At 37.3% G+C, this 16,927-nt stretch overlaps 1 protein-coding gene across 2 annotated transcripts; it reads left to right on the forward strand.

Moving 5' to 3' along the window:
• The first annotated feature begins 1,798 nt into the window (after positions 1 to 1,798).
• On the forward strand, positions 1,799 to 14,506 carry LOC6044685 (ammonium transporter Rh type A). 2 transcript variants are annotated; one of them, XM_038264347.1, is made up of 5 exons: positions 1,799 to 2,131; positions 12,652 to 13,658; positions 13,718 to 13,811; positions 13,861 to 14,021; positions 14,201 to 14,344. In XM_038264347.1, exons 1-5 carry the CDS (start codon positions 1,948 to 1,950, stop codon positions 14,204 to 14,206), a joined length of 1,452 nt encoding a protein of 483 aa, XP_038120275.1. In that variant the 5' UTR covers positions 1,799 to 1,947; the 3' UTR covers positions 14,207 to 14,344. The 2 variants fall into 2 exon arrangements, with proteins under 2 accessions (XP_038120275.1, XP_001862160.2); XM_001862125.2 differs by lacking the exon at positions 13,861 to 14,021 and having other exon boundaries at positions 1,804 to 2,131; positions 14,201 to 14,506.
• The last annotated feature ends 2,421 nt before the right edge of the window (positions 14,507 to 16,927 follow it).

Genomic DNA, 16,927 nt, shown 5'->3' on the forward strand with positions numbered 1-16,927 from the left:
GGATGCTGAAATAGTAGTTTATGCAACAAGTTGCAAAAAGAGGATTTTTTCAGCACGAGTCGTACATTTATCCAACGAGGTTCACCGAGTTGGATAAATACGAAGAGTGCTAAAAAAATCAAGTTTTGCAACGAGTTCCATACAACATTTTTTGCAATTCCAAAAAACACACAGTGAGTGAAATTTTATGTCAAATTTACATGTATTTTGTCAATAAATCGTTTAAATTAAAAAAATGTTGAAAAGTGTTACTTTTCGAAACAAGTGCTGAAAAGTTCAACTTTTCAGCACCCATTTGAGTGCTGAAAAGTAGAATTTTCTGCATTTATTTTGAAAAGTGTTGCTATTCGATTCTGTTATTTTTGGTACAGAAAAGTAGGCTATTTCGTCGTTCAAGAATGACAGGAAAAGTAAGTAGTTTCACGACGGAATTGCAAAAAGTAACATTTTCCAATATGAATTTACTTAGCGTTTGACATGACATTCAAAAAGCGTTTTTTTCGGAATTGCAAAAAATGTTGTAAGCAACTAGTTGCAAAGCTAGATTTTTTCAGCACTTGTCGTATTTATCCAACTCGGTAAACCTCGTTGGGTAAATGTACGACTAGTGCTGAAAAAATCTTATTTTCGCAACATGTTGCATAAACCACTATTATGGCATGCTTAAAACCTTAAATTTTACTAGGGTAAAATCTTGATTGGAGTCATTACCAAAAATGTATTTGTTGTCGTTAGATTGGCTATTGCGTTTCATCTGTTAATAGGACTTTCTAAATAAAACTCTAGAAATTAATTGCGTAACGAACTTTTCAGAATTTATATTTTGGACGATGATCCTTCCCAACAACAATGTTGGACGGTTTGTACTATCGCATTTGTTTAGGATTGTATTCCATAACTGTAACATTTTTGTAAGAAGAAGTTAACAACTTTTCCGGTTGATGTGTACCCTTAAGACGACATTCTTTCCACGACATGCAAAATCTCATCAAACTTGTCAACAGTGACAATAATAGCCGTTGGTAAGTTGCACGCTGCACAGCCACTACCATCAATTTCTAAAACCGAACAACAGTTTCCCACTAGAAGGTGCATTCTGTTTGTTTTGCCAGCAATTTTCCCCCTCCTTGAAGTGGTTCGATTGAAGCGATTTTCCCCGCAAATTAAAAATTCATCGTAAAACCCAGACCCGGTCAAGCCGTTTGATAGAGGGAACGACTCTTGCTCTCGAACAGCAACAACAACAGAAAACGGGCCGAATTTTCGAGGATGTGTGATATACGAGCCAAGTCGATAGCCGCCGCGACTGGTTAGGAAAAGCTTGAATAATTTATTGGAAGATTTCCTCAAGAGCACGAGACTCAAGTTCTCCCACGATGCTTCAAAAATTGCCTTCGAAAAGAAAACTGTGTCTTTCTAGGGTACGGTGGGCCAAGTTGGACTCAGCTGATCCTCGGGGTCACCCGATCTCACCGAGTTGGGCGAGCTGATTACGGATGATGGATGCGATTGATAATCCGATCAGCAGTGATAAAACTAACTACCGGGCAACACGACCTCTGTGCAGCTTCGCGCTGTTTGCATAATCTGTTTACTGGCACATTTTTAGCACAATTTCCCCCTTCTCGTTGCTGGGGGGAGCAGTTTTGATCTGCAGCAATGCTACTACTACCGTCAGCGGCCCGAATTCAAGGGTAGGCTTGTTTACCGTACAATTTAGAATTAATTTATAACACGCAGGAGGGGAGGAGTCCCGCTGGAAACAGATAATCCACTTCAGAAAGTTGGTACTGGCCCAGCCGATCGAAACAAGTGCTTATTTTTCGGGGCTCGGCCGTGGACCTGCGACGCGCAGATCAGTCTTCAGCGAACCGACGACCGGCGTGGACCGATCCGGAAAACCTTCTATCTTTTGGAATAAGTTTTATAGTGTAGTGTTGCCTCAGGATGCATACGCCGGGTTCCTCGGTGGCCGGTTACGGGCTGCTGCTGGTCGTGCAGATTGTGTTCGTAATTGTGTTTGGATTCTTCACCGACTACTCGAAGGAGCTGCTGCCGAAAAATGGAACCGGCAACGGACTGGAGGCGTCACATGGCGCCGCGGAAGAGAAATATCTGCCCAAGTACCCACGTGAGTGAGCAAAGATCTGTGTGTGCAATTATGTAATGGAGAATGCGAGCGCGATCGCGTTACAGTGTTGTAAACGTGAAATGAAATAATTGCAAAGGACTATTGAATTGTAAATGTGCAGCTATTAATTTTAACACAAGATGACTAATTCTAGGTTATTTGGAAATGAAAACAAAACCAAAGTTGGGCTGAACAGATCCATTGTGAGGAGTTAACTTTCCGAGCTGAAATTAAACTTTGATAACGGAGAGGACAACCTAAACAATATGAAAATCGCTAAGAAAATGCAGGAATATAAATAATAAAAACTAACTAATTCCAAGTAATAATAATAAAAATACATTTTGGATATGACATGTAATTGACATAAATTAAAACCAGACTTATCTGGAAATAATATACTCGAAAATATCTGCAAACTGACAAATTCCTATACATTTAAAAGATTTTTTTAGTAATGAACAGCAAAAGAAAAATTAAAGAAATTTTAAAGCAAAATAACAATAATCGTGATAAAGTAAGGTAACATTTTATAAAAAGAATTGTTTTTAATCAAAATCGGTTTGATGAGAATACAAAATTGGGGCATTTTTAAGAGTGAAAGTGTAATCATCGAACCTTTCAAATGGATCTAAAAACAAATAATTTTTGCTATTTTCGGGATTTTTTTTTACAAATTCCACGGCCAAGATTGTTGTTATATACGAGGCCTGCCCAACCTTTTCGGCTCAATTTTCATTTTTGATCGGCAAAATTACAATTTTTTTATGGTTTCTTTGATGGAATCGGTTCTCAGATGACCAGTGAACATAGCTTTTTCAAAAGCTTGAAATACATTTTACGTCAAAAATCAATCCGACCGATTTTTCACTTAAAACTTACGTTTGTAGTTTTTCACGACCGTTACAATTATTTTAGATTACGTTTCGGCTTTCGGTCACTTGGTAAAATCAAACACCAGTTTACTTTCTTCTCCGACGTTTCGGTTCATATAGAACCTTTTTCAAGGAATCTAAAATTTATTTGGTGGTAAAATTGGGCACAACATAATTACAAAGAATCTTACCGAAAAGAAGGTGCTTTTCGTCTGTTGGTACTTTTCCAAGCACTCAACTGTCAGGTGGTGGGAAATACTAATAAAGGGTAAATTTTAATTAGCCAAAATTAGCATCACTTTTGTTTCCGTGTACTCACACGCTTGCGAGTCTGGCCACTCTCCAAGATTCGCTCGTCCCATGGAGATTTCGACTCGAACCACAATACGGTAGCACCAGAAAATTATCACACTTCTCATTCGGCGCGCCAACTTTTTAAGATGGCAGTACAAGTGAAAAAAACGACTATTGTGTGTGTTATGTAAACATTATGTGTTAGTATGTGTGTTGTCCCTACTGTTTGTGTTGTTTTTATTTGGTTTGTTTTGGTTAGCATTCCTTTTGTTTTGATGTTTTTAATTTCATGTAAAATTCCAGCATATGCAGCATGTAGGTTGTCCGTGTCCGTCCGTTTGTTCACTGTTTTGTCTGTGTTTTTTATGTGACAACTCTCCAAGATTGGCAGATTACTCGATTTCATTGAGCGATCTACTATTTTGACGGAGTCAATCCCGATAGAGTGTTCCATAGCTGTTGCGTGTTGAACCAATGCTGATTTTTCCTTCGCCCAGCTGATCTGTGGATCAGTGTTTGTGTAGCCCTGCTGTCTCAGTGTTTGTATCCTCTTGATGTCCGTTTTGTGTCCGGACATCCTCTGTTTCAGCTTTGTTGTTGTGAGTCCAATGTAGCATGCATCGCAATCATTACACTGAAAAATTACCGTCACTGAACGAAAAAGCCCTGCTAAACGCACCACAAGTCACACTGCCCCCCGAGGTAGAAGTGTTGCTCAGTCTGGGACCCAAATTCGCACTCCCACACAACAATTTAGCCGAAGCACCGATCTATCACTTAATTGCTGATACAGAAACGGTCATCAAAAGCAACAAAGATCTGGAAGTACAGGGCAGAGCACGATGTATGGTTGCCAACAACATACAAAACTACATACACACAATGAAGAACAACCCACAGAAGACACCACAGCAGACTTTCTTCAAAGAAGCAGAAATCAAAACAAAACTGTTCTTGAAGCAACACCCAGAACTGTTGGTGCTGAAGGCGGACAAGGGGAACAGGACGGTTATTCTCCCGAGGGAAGAATACATCGCCAAAATGAAACAGCTGCTAGATAACCCTCACACATACAAAAGAGTTCCTCGTGACCCAACTTCTGGCTTTGAATCGGACAACAACGACATCGTCAAGCGTATGACAACACTAAATTTAATCGACGAAAAAGAAGCTCGGCAGCTAACCACACGCAAGTCGGTTTGTCCCAAAATCTACGGCCAACCAAAAGCCCACAAGGCCGGACTCCCGATGAGGCCAGTGGTGCCCTGCATGACCGCCCCGTCTTATGCACTGTCTAAGTACCTCTGCAGAATTCTACAAAATGCCATGACCAGTAAGTACAACATCCGCAGCTCGTTCGAGTTTTGCCAGTATGCAAACGCCCTCACACTACCACCAAACCATGTGATGGTATCTTTCGATGTAGTAGCGCTTTTTACATCCATCCCAAAGAATCTGGTAATCAGCAGCATAAAAAGTCGCTGGGCTGAGATACAACCGCACACAGAAATCTGCAAAAGTCTGTTTTGCGAGTTTGTAGAATTCTGCATCGACTGTAGTTACTTCTCCTTTAATGGGGAATACTACGTTCAACAGTTTGGAACTGCGATGGGCAATCCAGTATCCCCTGTAGTATCCGACTGGGTCACCGAATGTCTGCTTGATCGTGCCATTGAAAGCTTGGATTTCCCAGTTGAAATCATCCGGAAATATGTTGATGACCTTTTCCTTGCTCTGCCAGCCAACAAGATCGACTACGTGCAAGGGATATTCAACCAGCAAAACGAACACATTCAATTCACTGTGGAAGTAGAACAAAATTGTCGATTACCGTTCCTAGACATGACGCTGATCAGAAGGGAAGACCAAACAATCCGCACGGAGTGGTACATAAACCCATCGCTTCGGGTCGCTTCCTTAATTTCCACTCTTGTCACCCTCTACACCACAAAATGAATGTTGCGTTCAACTTTGCCAACAGAGTGAAAACTTTGTCCACGAACATCGATTTATCGGAGATCAAAAACACCGTAAGAAAACATCTCGCTGCTAATGACTATCCCAGGTCGTTAATCAGTCGGGTGCTGAACAGGCTAGGACAAACACAACAGATTCCAGAACAAGAGGGAGCAACAACGACAACAACACAGCAAGAGACGGTTACAGCTATGGAAGAGAGTGGGAATGAAGTAACAACAAAAACATTCTACTCTCTCACCAATATCGTTGGACTTACACAACAGATAACCAAAACACTGCAGAAGGAATATCCAACCGTACACATTGCTACAAAGAACACCAAAACAGTCAACACACTGCTGCCACTAGTGAAAGACAAAACACCAATACAAGAGCAAAGCAACGTGATCTACAGCATCCCGTGTAATGATTGCGATGCATGCTACATTGGACTCACAACAACAAAGCTGAAACAGAGGATGTCCGGACACAAAACGGACATCAAGAGGATACAAACACTGAGACAGCAGGGCTACACAAACACTGATCCACAGATCAGCTGGGCGAAGGAAAAATCAGCATTGGTTCAACACGCAACAGCTATGGAACACTCTATCGGGATTGACTCCGTCAAAATAGTAGATCGCTCAATGAAATCGAGTAATCTGCCAATCTTGGAGAGTTGTCACATAAAAAACACAGACAAAACAGTGAACAAACGGACGGACACGGACAACCTACATGCTGCATATGCTGGAATTTTACATGAAATTAAAAACATCAAAACAAAAGGAATGCTAACCAAAACAAACCAAATAAAAACAACACAAACAGTAGGGACAACACACATACTAACACATAATGTTTACATAACACACACAATAGTCGTTTTTTTTTCACTTGTACTGCCATCTTAAAAAGTTGGCGCGCCGAATGAGAAGTGTGATAATTTTCTGGTGCTACCGTATTGTGGTTCGAGTCGAAATCTCCATGGGACGAGCGAATCTTGGAGAGTGGCCAGACTCGCAAGCGTGTGAGTACACGGAAACAAAAGTGATGCTAATTTTGGCTAATTAAAATTTACCCTTTATTAGTATTTCCCACCACCTGACAGTTGAGTGCTTGGAAAAGTACCAACAGACGAAAAGCACCTTCTTTTCGGTAAGATTCTTTGTAATTATGTTGTGCCCAATTTTACCACCAAATAAATTTTAGATTCCTTGAAAAAGGTTCTATATGAACCGAAACGTCGGAGAAGAAAGTAAACTGGTGTTTGATTTTACCAAGTGACCGAAAGCCGAAACGTAATCTAAAACTTAAAACTTACATAAAAACGAAATGCAAAAATATTTTTTCAAACTTTTATCAAAGCTATGTTCACTGGTCATTTGAGAACCGATTCCATCAAAGAAACCATGAAAAAGTTAACAATTGTAATTTTGACGATCAAAAATGTAAAAATTGAGCCGAAAAGGTTGGACAGGCCTGTTAAATACCATGACTATGATGTGTACCTTTAAATAGTTTACAATGAATTGTAAAAAATTTTGATGTAAAAATTTAGATTTTCAGCAATAATTGTTTTACTCCCCATCAGATTTTTTGATGCATTTTTGAGGGGGTGGGACAAAAACTTACAAAAAATAAATTTTGCAATGGCCTTATTGAAAAGATCAGAAAATTTCAACTTTAGCAATAAATTATACACTTTTTAAAATATGTTTATTAAAAAGATCAGAAAATTTCGAAAAAAGATTCATTTTATAACATTGAGATTCGGACCAACAGATCCCAAGTTATCGTCAGTTGAAAGTTACAGGTTAATGAGGTGACACATGTACAGTATGTAAAAAAAGTATTTACACCCCTTGGGCACTATGCACATTTTGTGATGAAACATGTAAAAAATTTAAAGTTTGACAGGAACCTAGTACTACGTTTTGTTCAGAAACTCATGCCAAACATTTTGCTACAAAAAACTCACGAAAAGATGATTTCAATAAAAAGTTATATAACAAATACTATTACGAAAATAAAAAAGGTGCAAAAAAAGTTTGTACACCTTTCGAAAAATTACCATAAATAATGTTATTTGTTGACAAATCACCATAAATCCAGTCTCCCAACTCCAAATAGGCATCCTTGACTGATTAAAAAAATAATTTGGATTGAATATAAAGTTTACTAACTACTTAGTATAAAAGTTTATATAACTCTGGAAATTCTATATAAAACTTATCTAAACTTAATTTTGCAAACTTTTAATTCAACTAAATGTCAATATATTACCATATAATTGCTAAATAAACATTTTGGAGTGGGTATAATACCGTTTTGGGGTATTTGTATCGATAGAATAGATTTTTCGTTGGAATTTCGTACCAACCCGGAATTACGTCGTAGGAAAATCCGCCGGCATCCGAACCGGTCCACGATTCACAAGTTAACCTATGTGAAATCGGAAAGGGCATAAAATTTCCGATCTTCTGATACCCAAACATCTACGTTTTCTTTAAAACCTACGTTTTTAAATACCTGGGCAAAAAGTAAGTTTGATCCACGAGAACAAAAATTACGAAATTCCATACATTTTTGGCAGGTTGCTCAAACGAAACCATAACAACGTTTTTGCTTAGGTATTTAAAAACGTAGGTTTTAAAGAAAACCTAGATGTTTGGGTATCAAAAGATCGGAAATTTTATGCCCTTTCCGATTCCACATAGGTTAACTTGTGAATCGTGGACCGGTTCGATGCCGGCGGATTTTCCTACGACGTAATTCCGGGTTGGTACGAAATTCCAACGAAAATCTATTCTATCGATACAAATACCCCAAAACGGTGTTATACCCACTCCAAAATGTTTATTTAGCAATTATATGGTAATATATTGACATTTAGTTGAATTAAAAGTTTGCAAAATTAAGTTTAGATAAGTTTTATATAGAATTTCCAGAGTTATATAAACTTTTATACTAAGTAGTTAGTAAACTTTATATTCAATCCAAATTATTTTTAATCAGTCAAGGATGCCTATTTGGAGTTGAGAGACTGGATTTATGGTGATTTGTCAACAAATAACATTATTTATGTTAATTTTTGAAAGGTGTACATACTTTTTTGCGCCTTTTTATTTTCGTAATAGTATTTGTTATATAACTTTTATTGAAATCATCTTTTCATGAGCTTTTTGTAGCAAAATGTTTGGCATGAGTTTTTGAACAAAACGTAGTACTAGGTTCCTGTCAAACTTTAATTTTTTTACATATTTCATCACAAAATGTGCATAGTGCCCAAGGGGTGTAAATACTTTTTTTACATACTGTAGGAAATTTTCATAGCTTTTCAAAATTATTGAGAGGCTTTTCTATTAAGAATAATTTTTAAAACTAAAAAAACCTAAATTTATACCTCAAAATAGCCATAACTTTAAAATGGTACTTTTATCAAAAAAATGTAAGGTATTGCGTTAAAAAACATATTTTATATTTTTTTGTCCAGATTTTCGATAATTTTCAAAAAACACTATTTTTTCAATAATTCACATATTTTAAACCATATCTCCTGAAAATTCGATAAAAAAATACGTATTTTGGGACATTCATTTTTAGTTTTCCGTTCACCTTTTTTCTGAAAAGTCCTAATCATAACCTACAACATTACCGAAGACATCAACTCGATCAAAGAATCACTTTTCAAGATACAGATTTTTTGCATTTACAAGCCCATTTTGTATGAAGAGCCCCCAAAATTGTATGGAGACTTGTATGAAAAAAACTAATGATACAAAAAGACTTCTGAGCAACAATAGCCTACTTTTCTATACCAAAAATAACAGAAACTAATAGCAACACTTTTCAAAATAGATGCTGAAAAGTTCTACTCTTAAGCACTGAAATGGGTGCTGAAAAGTTGAACTTTTCAGCACTTGTTTTGAGAAGTAATACTTTTCAACATTTTTTCATTTAAGCGATTTATTGACAAAATACATAAATCAAGACTAACATTTAAAAAGGGCCAAATATTCAATATTTCGCCCTTTTGAAATGTTAGTCTTGATAAAAAAAATAAAATATTGTTTTCAATAAGATCGGAAAATTTCACAAATGCTTCATATTTTGACATTGAAAATCGGACCATTAGTTTCTGAGATATCGACATTAGAAAATGGTGGATTGTTTGAGTGAGACTTAGATAACATCAATTTTCCTGCCTCAAAAATATTTTTTTCAAAAGTGGGCAAACATGGGAACTAATTTAAAAAAAAAATAACTGCGACTATCTTCAAAAAAGTTACCTAAAAATGACAGTAACTTGAAAACGGTGCACTTTATGAAAATTTCACTAAAGTACTTAAGGGGTTACATACATGTAAATCGACAAAAAAGTCAGAGGTTGGTGTGAGCACACACTAAATTTCATTTAAAATCTGTTTTCAGGGTAGTAAAATAAACATTTTCATCTATTATCAAAACAAATTTGAAGGCATTTCGAGCCAAACATTTCATTAGGGCACAAAACCAAAAACCGCGATTCGAGAAAATCGCTTGCAAAAAGTGGACAACTTGTTTCAATTCCTATTTAAAAACTGATGGTTTTTTTTCTGATGATACGATAAAACACATCAGTATCCTCAACTCAGCTTAAATGCTTCTTATTTTTTGTTGATTTTCGCAATAAAACTCATAATTTAAAAAAAAAAATCGTTATTGGGCCCTTTTAAATTTCCAACTGTTGTTCATAATGGGCCCTTTCTAAATGCAATTTCGAAGAGAGCTGAAAGGACACTAAAGCGCTGTCACCGAATTGTTGTTTTGAATGATGTTTACGGGCCCTTTTGTTTAGTTATAAATTATGAGGAATTCAGTAGAAATTTTGATTATTGGTGAAGTTTTGTGATTGAATAGTGTAGATAAGGCATGTGAAACATAAAAATTCTTCAAAAGTGTACTAAACAGCAGCCACGGGACCGTATTAAATATTGTTTTTTGACGAAGTTTTTCTCTGCAAAAATCCTTGGTGAAAAGTAAACCAAACTTTTTTTTAAGTGAATTAGTGTTAAGAATGTTTGAAAAGTTCATTTTATAACACACAAAGTTCCTCAAGTACGAAAACCTAACGAAAAATAAAAGGGCACATTTGAACTTTTTTTTGGTTTGCAGTGAACATGGTTATGTGCCCTTTTGTGTTTTTGATTTTTTCAGTAGGAAATTGTTTGTTATTAATCTGATTCTTAAAGGGCATGTAGGGAGTGTACTAATGAATGGAATAGTGGAATAATCTCGAATGTTTACGTTTTGGTTTTGTGCCCTAATGAAATGTTTGGCTCGATTTGGTTGAAGCATTGCCGAGATAAAGCTATTTTAAGTTAGTAGTTTCAAAATACGGGTGCCACGATATCTCAACACTGCCTCGACCAAATTGACTCAAAATTTTGGTGAAGACTCGTTAAACCGGTTTTGTGTGCGATTTTCGAAAAACTAATTTAAAAAAAAGATAAAAGTTTTTTTGTGTTTTTCATATAAAAAATCGTCAGTTTTTGATTTTTGTATTTTTTTTAAGCAAAATTTCAAAATCGGGCTTCGTCATGCACACGGGATACGTCTTGAGAGTCTTCACCCTAAATTTCAGCCAATTTGGTCCATCCTATCTCAAGATATCGTGGCACCCTTAGATCATAGGGAAATGCAATGTTCTGGGAGAAATTTCAAACACTCAGTCATTCAAATTTAAGGTTGAAAAACTTGTAGCTTTTCTTTGGTGCTGGCACTTTTCTTATACCGAACCAGCACAAACATAACAAAAACTATCAGATTATCATCAACAACAGTTTTAAAATACTTTTGATTGTTATAAGTCTCGTTTTTTTTTTGCCAAAATGATTTTAAATTGATTCCGACTTTGTTCTTACATGACCTTGTTGCTCGATTGGAACCCTAATTTGACAGTTCGATTGGAACCCTGAGAGTGACATTTCGCCTCTCCATATAGGCTCTCTAGTAGATCAACTCGGTGTTTCGAGAAAAACGCTCAGAAAGTTTGACAGTCCGCTTTGCGCACGGCAAAATGTTAAATTCGTCTCTAACTCAGTTTTATCATGTCGTCGCCACCGTGCTAACTTGTCGTACGTGCATTTTGGGCCAAATTGAGTTAAGAACGCCATTTTGTGCAGCTCACAATGCCTCACCTTTTGACCTTCGCAGATCCCCAAAATTCGATTTCAATCCTGAGATATTCAACAAAACCCGAAAAAACTCCGTGCATTTTTGTCACTTTACATATGAAAGTAGTTTCAATCTTGTCGTGCTATCTTGTCACTCCATGAAAATTGATGTAAGTGCGACAAAAGGCCAAAGGGATTTCAGGCCAGGAAAGTCAGGATGCGTTTGTCGCACGTACAAGCTAGACTACCGTAAACATTTGTAATTATAACTCGGGACTCCAGCAACCAACTTCAACCAAACTTTGGGACAATGCACAGAATGGTGAGCCAAACAAAACGTATTTGTTATTGTTTACATTGCGTGCTCTCGTTTTTGAATATTCAAGGTCAAACATTAAAACGCGTTTTTCTCGGAACGTCAAAATGGCGGGTGCGACAAGATAGCACGACGACGTCGATGTAATATCTTCAAGAAACTTTCAGGAGTGATGGAAAATAATCTTTTTAGTGAATTGAATAAATTTTCTGTAATGTGAATTTTTTGATTTTCTACATGTATGTAACCCATTAAAAAAATAAAAAAAATGTTGCATGATTGCAAATTCGATTTTACACCGAAAAATGAAGTTGAAAATTTTTTGCGACCGATATTTTGATTTTTTGAAAAATATCAGTATTTATTCAAAAAATCCTAGCTCGGTCAAAGATTTTTTGCCCATTCTAGAAATTTCTGAAAAGTTGGCATTTGATGTCCCCTAAAACATATCAGAAAACGAAAAAAATTAAAAACAAAGTTTATTTTTGCAAATCAAGTTTTAGTGACAATAATTGATATTAAAAATCACAAAAAAAAATTACCGTGTATCATTTTTTTTTTCAGTGTAGTCCTTATCCATACCTACAACTTTGCCGAAGACACCAAATTGATAAAAAAATTCTTCAAATGATACAGATTTTTGAATTTTTATTTATCACTTTTGTATGGACAACTGCTAAATTTGTATGGAATATTATAAAGACATCAAAGGCATCAAAAAAGTTTCAGCCGGATTAACAATAACAAAAAAATACGAATGACCGAAATCTCAGAGAATTGCTCTTCTGTTGACATAGCAAATGCATTAAAAATGGAAAATGAAATTTTAAAATCGTAGAGAACTATCGTTTCCAATAATTTACAATTACATTTATAAAAAAAAATGCGTTCTAAAGCAAAAACAACCAATTGCAGACTTCCAGGACATTCACGTGATGATCTTCATCGGTTTTGCGTTCCTGATGACCTTCCTGAAGCGTTACGGATTCAGTGCCTCCGGGTTGAACCTGCTGGTGGGCGCCCTGGTCATCCAGTGGGCCATCATTATGCGCGGATGTTACGAAATGGAGGACGGCCGGATTCCACTCTCGTTGGAAAATCTAATTGGGGCGGACATTGCCGCGGCGGCCGTACTGATCAGCATGGGAGCACTGTTGGGCCGGACGACGCCGATGCAACTGCTGATCATGGGAATCTTTGAAATTGCGATTTTTGCGGCGAATGAGTACTTGCAGCTGGACTTGATGAAGGTGGCGGATGTCGGGGGTTCAATTACGGTGCACGCCTTTGGGGCTTACTTTGGGCTGGCGGTTAGCTTTGTGATGAGACCGTCGAAGGAGAACGCCAAGGCGGGACCGATGGAGGGCTCTTCTTACAGTTCGGATATAACTGCCATGATCGGAACGATCTTCCTGTGGATCTTTTGGCCAAGCTTCAACTCGGCGCTGGTCGACGGTGCCGACCAGGAACGTGCCATCATCAATACGTATCTTTCGCTGGCGGGAGCGACCGTGACTACGTTTGCCATTTCGGCGTTGGTGTCCCACGAGAAGAAGTTCGACATGGTCCATGTCCAGAACTCGACGCTGGCAGGTGGCGTTGCCGTTGGATCGATTTGCAACCTGATGATTCATCCGTTTGGAGCGCTGCTGGTTGGAGTTATTGCTGGGGTGATCTCCGTTTTGGGATACCGATTCTTGACACCGGCGATGCTGTCCGGCGGCCTTCGACTGTCTGACACGTGCGGCGTCAACAATCTGCACGGAATGCCAGCCCTGCTGTCGGCCATCTTCTCCGCCATCTATGCTTCGATGGCCACGACCGAAACTTATGGTAGCTCGTTGACCACCATTTTCCCGGCCATGGCACCGGCCGTCAACTCGACAATGGGAGGTCACGAAAGTGAAGAGTTTGTCATTGGGGTGTGTTAAAATATGAATTGCTATTTTTGGGTAAGTTCTTAAGTTATTGTTTCTTGCAGGGATTTGGACGCACTGCAGCGAAGCAAGGAGCCTACCAACTGTTGGCCATCCTGTTGACCGTCCTCATCGCAATTGTTGGCGGATTGTTTACAGGTAACGCGCTCTGACTAACCGATACTAACACTCCCTACTAACACCCGAGGTCTCGTATTGCGATGCAACCTGTTTGGCGCAGTGTTACCAGCGCGGCACCAATTTCGGGACGATCCCTGGTGGAACGTGGAACCGTTGGAGACAACCGTCGAAAGTGTTGTGACCGTTCCGCGAGCTGAACCCCCACCAGTGGCCGTGACCAGCAAACAGGTTCCGTTTATCATTCTCAAAGCGGATATTATTTTCAAACGAGCAAAGAAACGGTTTAGCAAGTAATTGGAACTCTTCACGGTTTAAATCGGTAGTTTGCTTGTTAATCTTGTGCACTGCAAAAGCATTTTTATCATTTGTGTTAGATTAACTAATAGTGAACTATTCAATCTTTGCAGGCTTAGTTCTGAAATCGCCGTCGGTTCGCCAGCTGGAAAAGGATGAACTCCACAAGGACGAAACGTACTGGGAAACGCCCTCGGAGGCGAGCGGTGCCACCACAAACACCGCCATCCCTACCGTTGCCAGCTCCATCAGTTAATTGCCGTTGTGACACGTGTTTGAATGTTGAAATTTTCACACTAGTTAGAAACTGGGTTCAATGTCCGCTGCTCAGGCACGAACTAAAAATTCAACGCTTTTTATTTGGGGTTCATAACCTCACACGGTACACATTTGTGAAGTAAAAGATTATGTTCAGAGTACACTTTTCTTCCTTTAAAAGTTATGATGACATCATGAACTCCGTTATTTATAACTCTACTTCCAAAGCTCTTTATTTTTCAGTGACCCAAATAAAGCACACAACTTGAACAATAATTGCCAATCTGAGCCACCAGCAATGGACATTAATCCAATTAGATGCTGACGAGCACCTGGTATGCGGGTTACACCTACGTTATGGGTGTGCGCTTAGTGGGAACATTAGTACAGGATTGGCCCGATGACCTCAGGCTTCTGGCGACAGGGATTTCGACAGTGTATTTTCACGCGACCTACAACAACAGCCACACGCGCACGCTGACAACCAAAATCCAACGAATCGATAATCAACCCCTAGCAGGAAACGGGATTGCTGGACAACTCTAGTCTCAAATTACAGAGAAACCTTGAGTTTGCAGCGTGAAACTCTTTCATTTGTTTAAGACATAATTACATTTGAAATCATTCCACAATTTTGAATCCAACACGTTTCGTGTCAACCACTTCTGATGGGAAAAGTCCGACTCGATTCCCAATAGTGTCAAGCAAATGGGTTCGCAGAATGAGCAAACGGGTATGGCTGAGCAAACAAACAGCTTGGGCGAACTGGAAGGAAGCCCTAGCAGTTGGTGCTAATTTTCTCAATAACACACTTCGAACTGCCCAAGAAAAAAGTCCATTTGCAAAATGAGTGGATGACGTCGTGTTATGGGCTGCGGGAGAAGGGAATTCCTAGAGCTGCAAGGAAAATAGCTGAAATTAAGATTTGCATTTTGTTTTTTTAAAGGCAAAAAAAAACAAAAAAATGTCAGGAAAATCAACCAAATTTTAGGAAAGAAATGTCACATTTGTTTTTTGTTCAATGGTTTCTGGTACTATTTATATGCAATTATACAAGAGTGCACAACATTGTTATTTTAAAATAGTTTATTTCAGTTTAAAAAAAATAAATTCATCTATTATGTGTGATGTTTATTTTTATACAATCATAACTATTTCCGATCTGTGAATCAAAAAAATAAATTAAAAAAGCTATTCTGAATAAAAACTGAAAATATCTCTTAATCTATCATTTTTTACAAATGACATTCATTTACTATTTTTTTATTGCCTTCTATTGTCTGTAAATCGCTACAAAATTATTTTTTTACTGAATTTTTTTTTAACAAAAAACATTAAATTAAATTTGTACTACCTGGTACTACCCTCATCAGAAACCTGAAATTTGCTTAAATTTGGTTATTTTATTAATGAATATTGGTGAGACTGAACCACATTATATTCTTCTGCTCATGAGAAATTATCTTAGAAATAGACCGATTTCGTGCCTTATTATTTTGCTGATTTTTTAACTGACTCAAATTTAGCAGGTTGTCGAAAAAATTTTACAATCTTTTAAATGCAATTTGTAAGTATTGTTCAGATCTACAAAACGCATTTTTAAGCTTACAAAAATATTGTATAGTTTAGAGAAATCGACAAAATAAAAAGCGTAACGCCACCGTGTCCAAAGAAGTTTCTCTGTTGTGCAATTCTCTGAGATTTCGGTCATTCGATTTTTTTTTTGTATTTTTTGATCCGGCTGAAACTTTTTTGGTGCCTTCTGAATGCCAAAAGAAGCCATCTTGCATCATTAGTTCGTTCATATAATTTTCCATACAAATTTGGCAGCTGTCCATACAAAAAATGATGTATGGAAATTCAAAAATTTGTATCATTCGAAGGAATTTTTTGATCGATTTAGTGTCTTGGGCAAAGTTGTAAGTATGTATATGGACTACACTGAAAAAAAATTATACGCGATAAAAAAATTTGCGGATTTTTAATTTTACTTTTTGTTACTAAAGCTTGATTCGCAAAAAACACTATTTTTAATTTTTTTATTTTTTTTTTTGATATGTTTTAGAGGACATCAAATGCCAACTTTTCAGAAATTTCCAGGTTGTGCAAAAAATCTTTGACCGAGTTATGAATTTTTGAATCAATTCTGATGTTTTCAAAAAAAAATCTAAAAATTGGTCGCAAAAATTTTTAACCTACATTTTTCGATGTAAAATCAAATTTGCAATCAAAAAGTACTTTAGTGAATTTTTTTTTTTAATTAGTGCACATGTTTGCCCACTTTGGAAAAAAATATATTTTTGAAAAGCTGAGAAAATTCTCTATATTCCGCTTTTTTGAACTTTGTTGATACGACCCTTAGTTGCTGAGATATTGCCATGCAATGGTTTAAAAACAGGAAAATTGATGTTTTCTAAGTCTCACCAAAACAACCCACCATTTTCTTATGTCAATATCTCAGCAACTAATGCCCAATTTTCAATGTTAAAATATGACACATTCGTGAAATTTTCCAAACTTTTCGAAAAAAATATTTTAAACCAAGACTAACATTTCAAAAGGGCCAAACATTCAATATTACG

This window comes from Culex quinquefasciatus, chromosome 3 (assembly GCF_015732765.1).
Source record: "Culex quinquefasciatus strain JHB chromosome 3, VPISU_Cqui_1.0_pri_paternal, whole genome shotgun sequence".
NCBI classification, from domain to species: domain Eukaryota; kingdom Metazoa; phylum Arthropoda; class Insecta; order Diptera; family Culicidae; genus Culex; species Culex quinquefasciatus.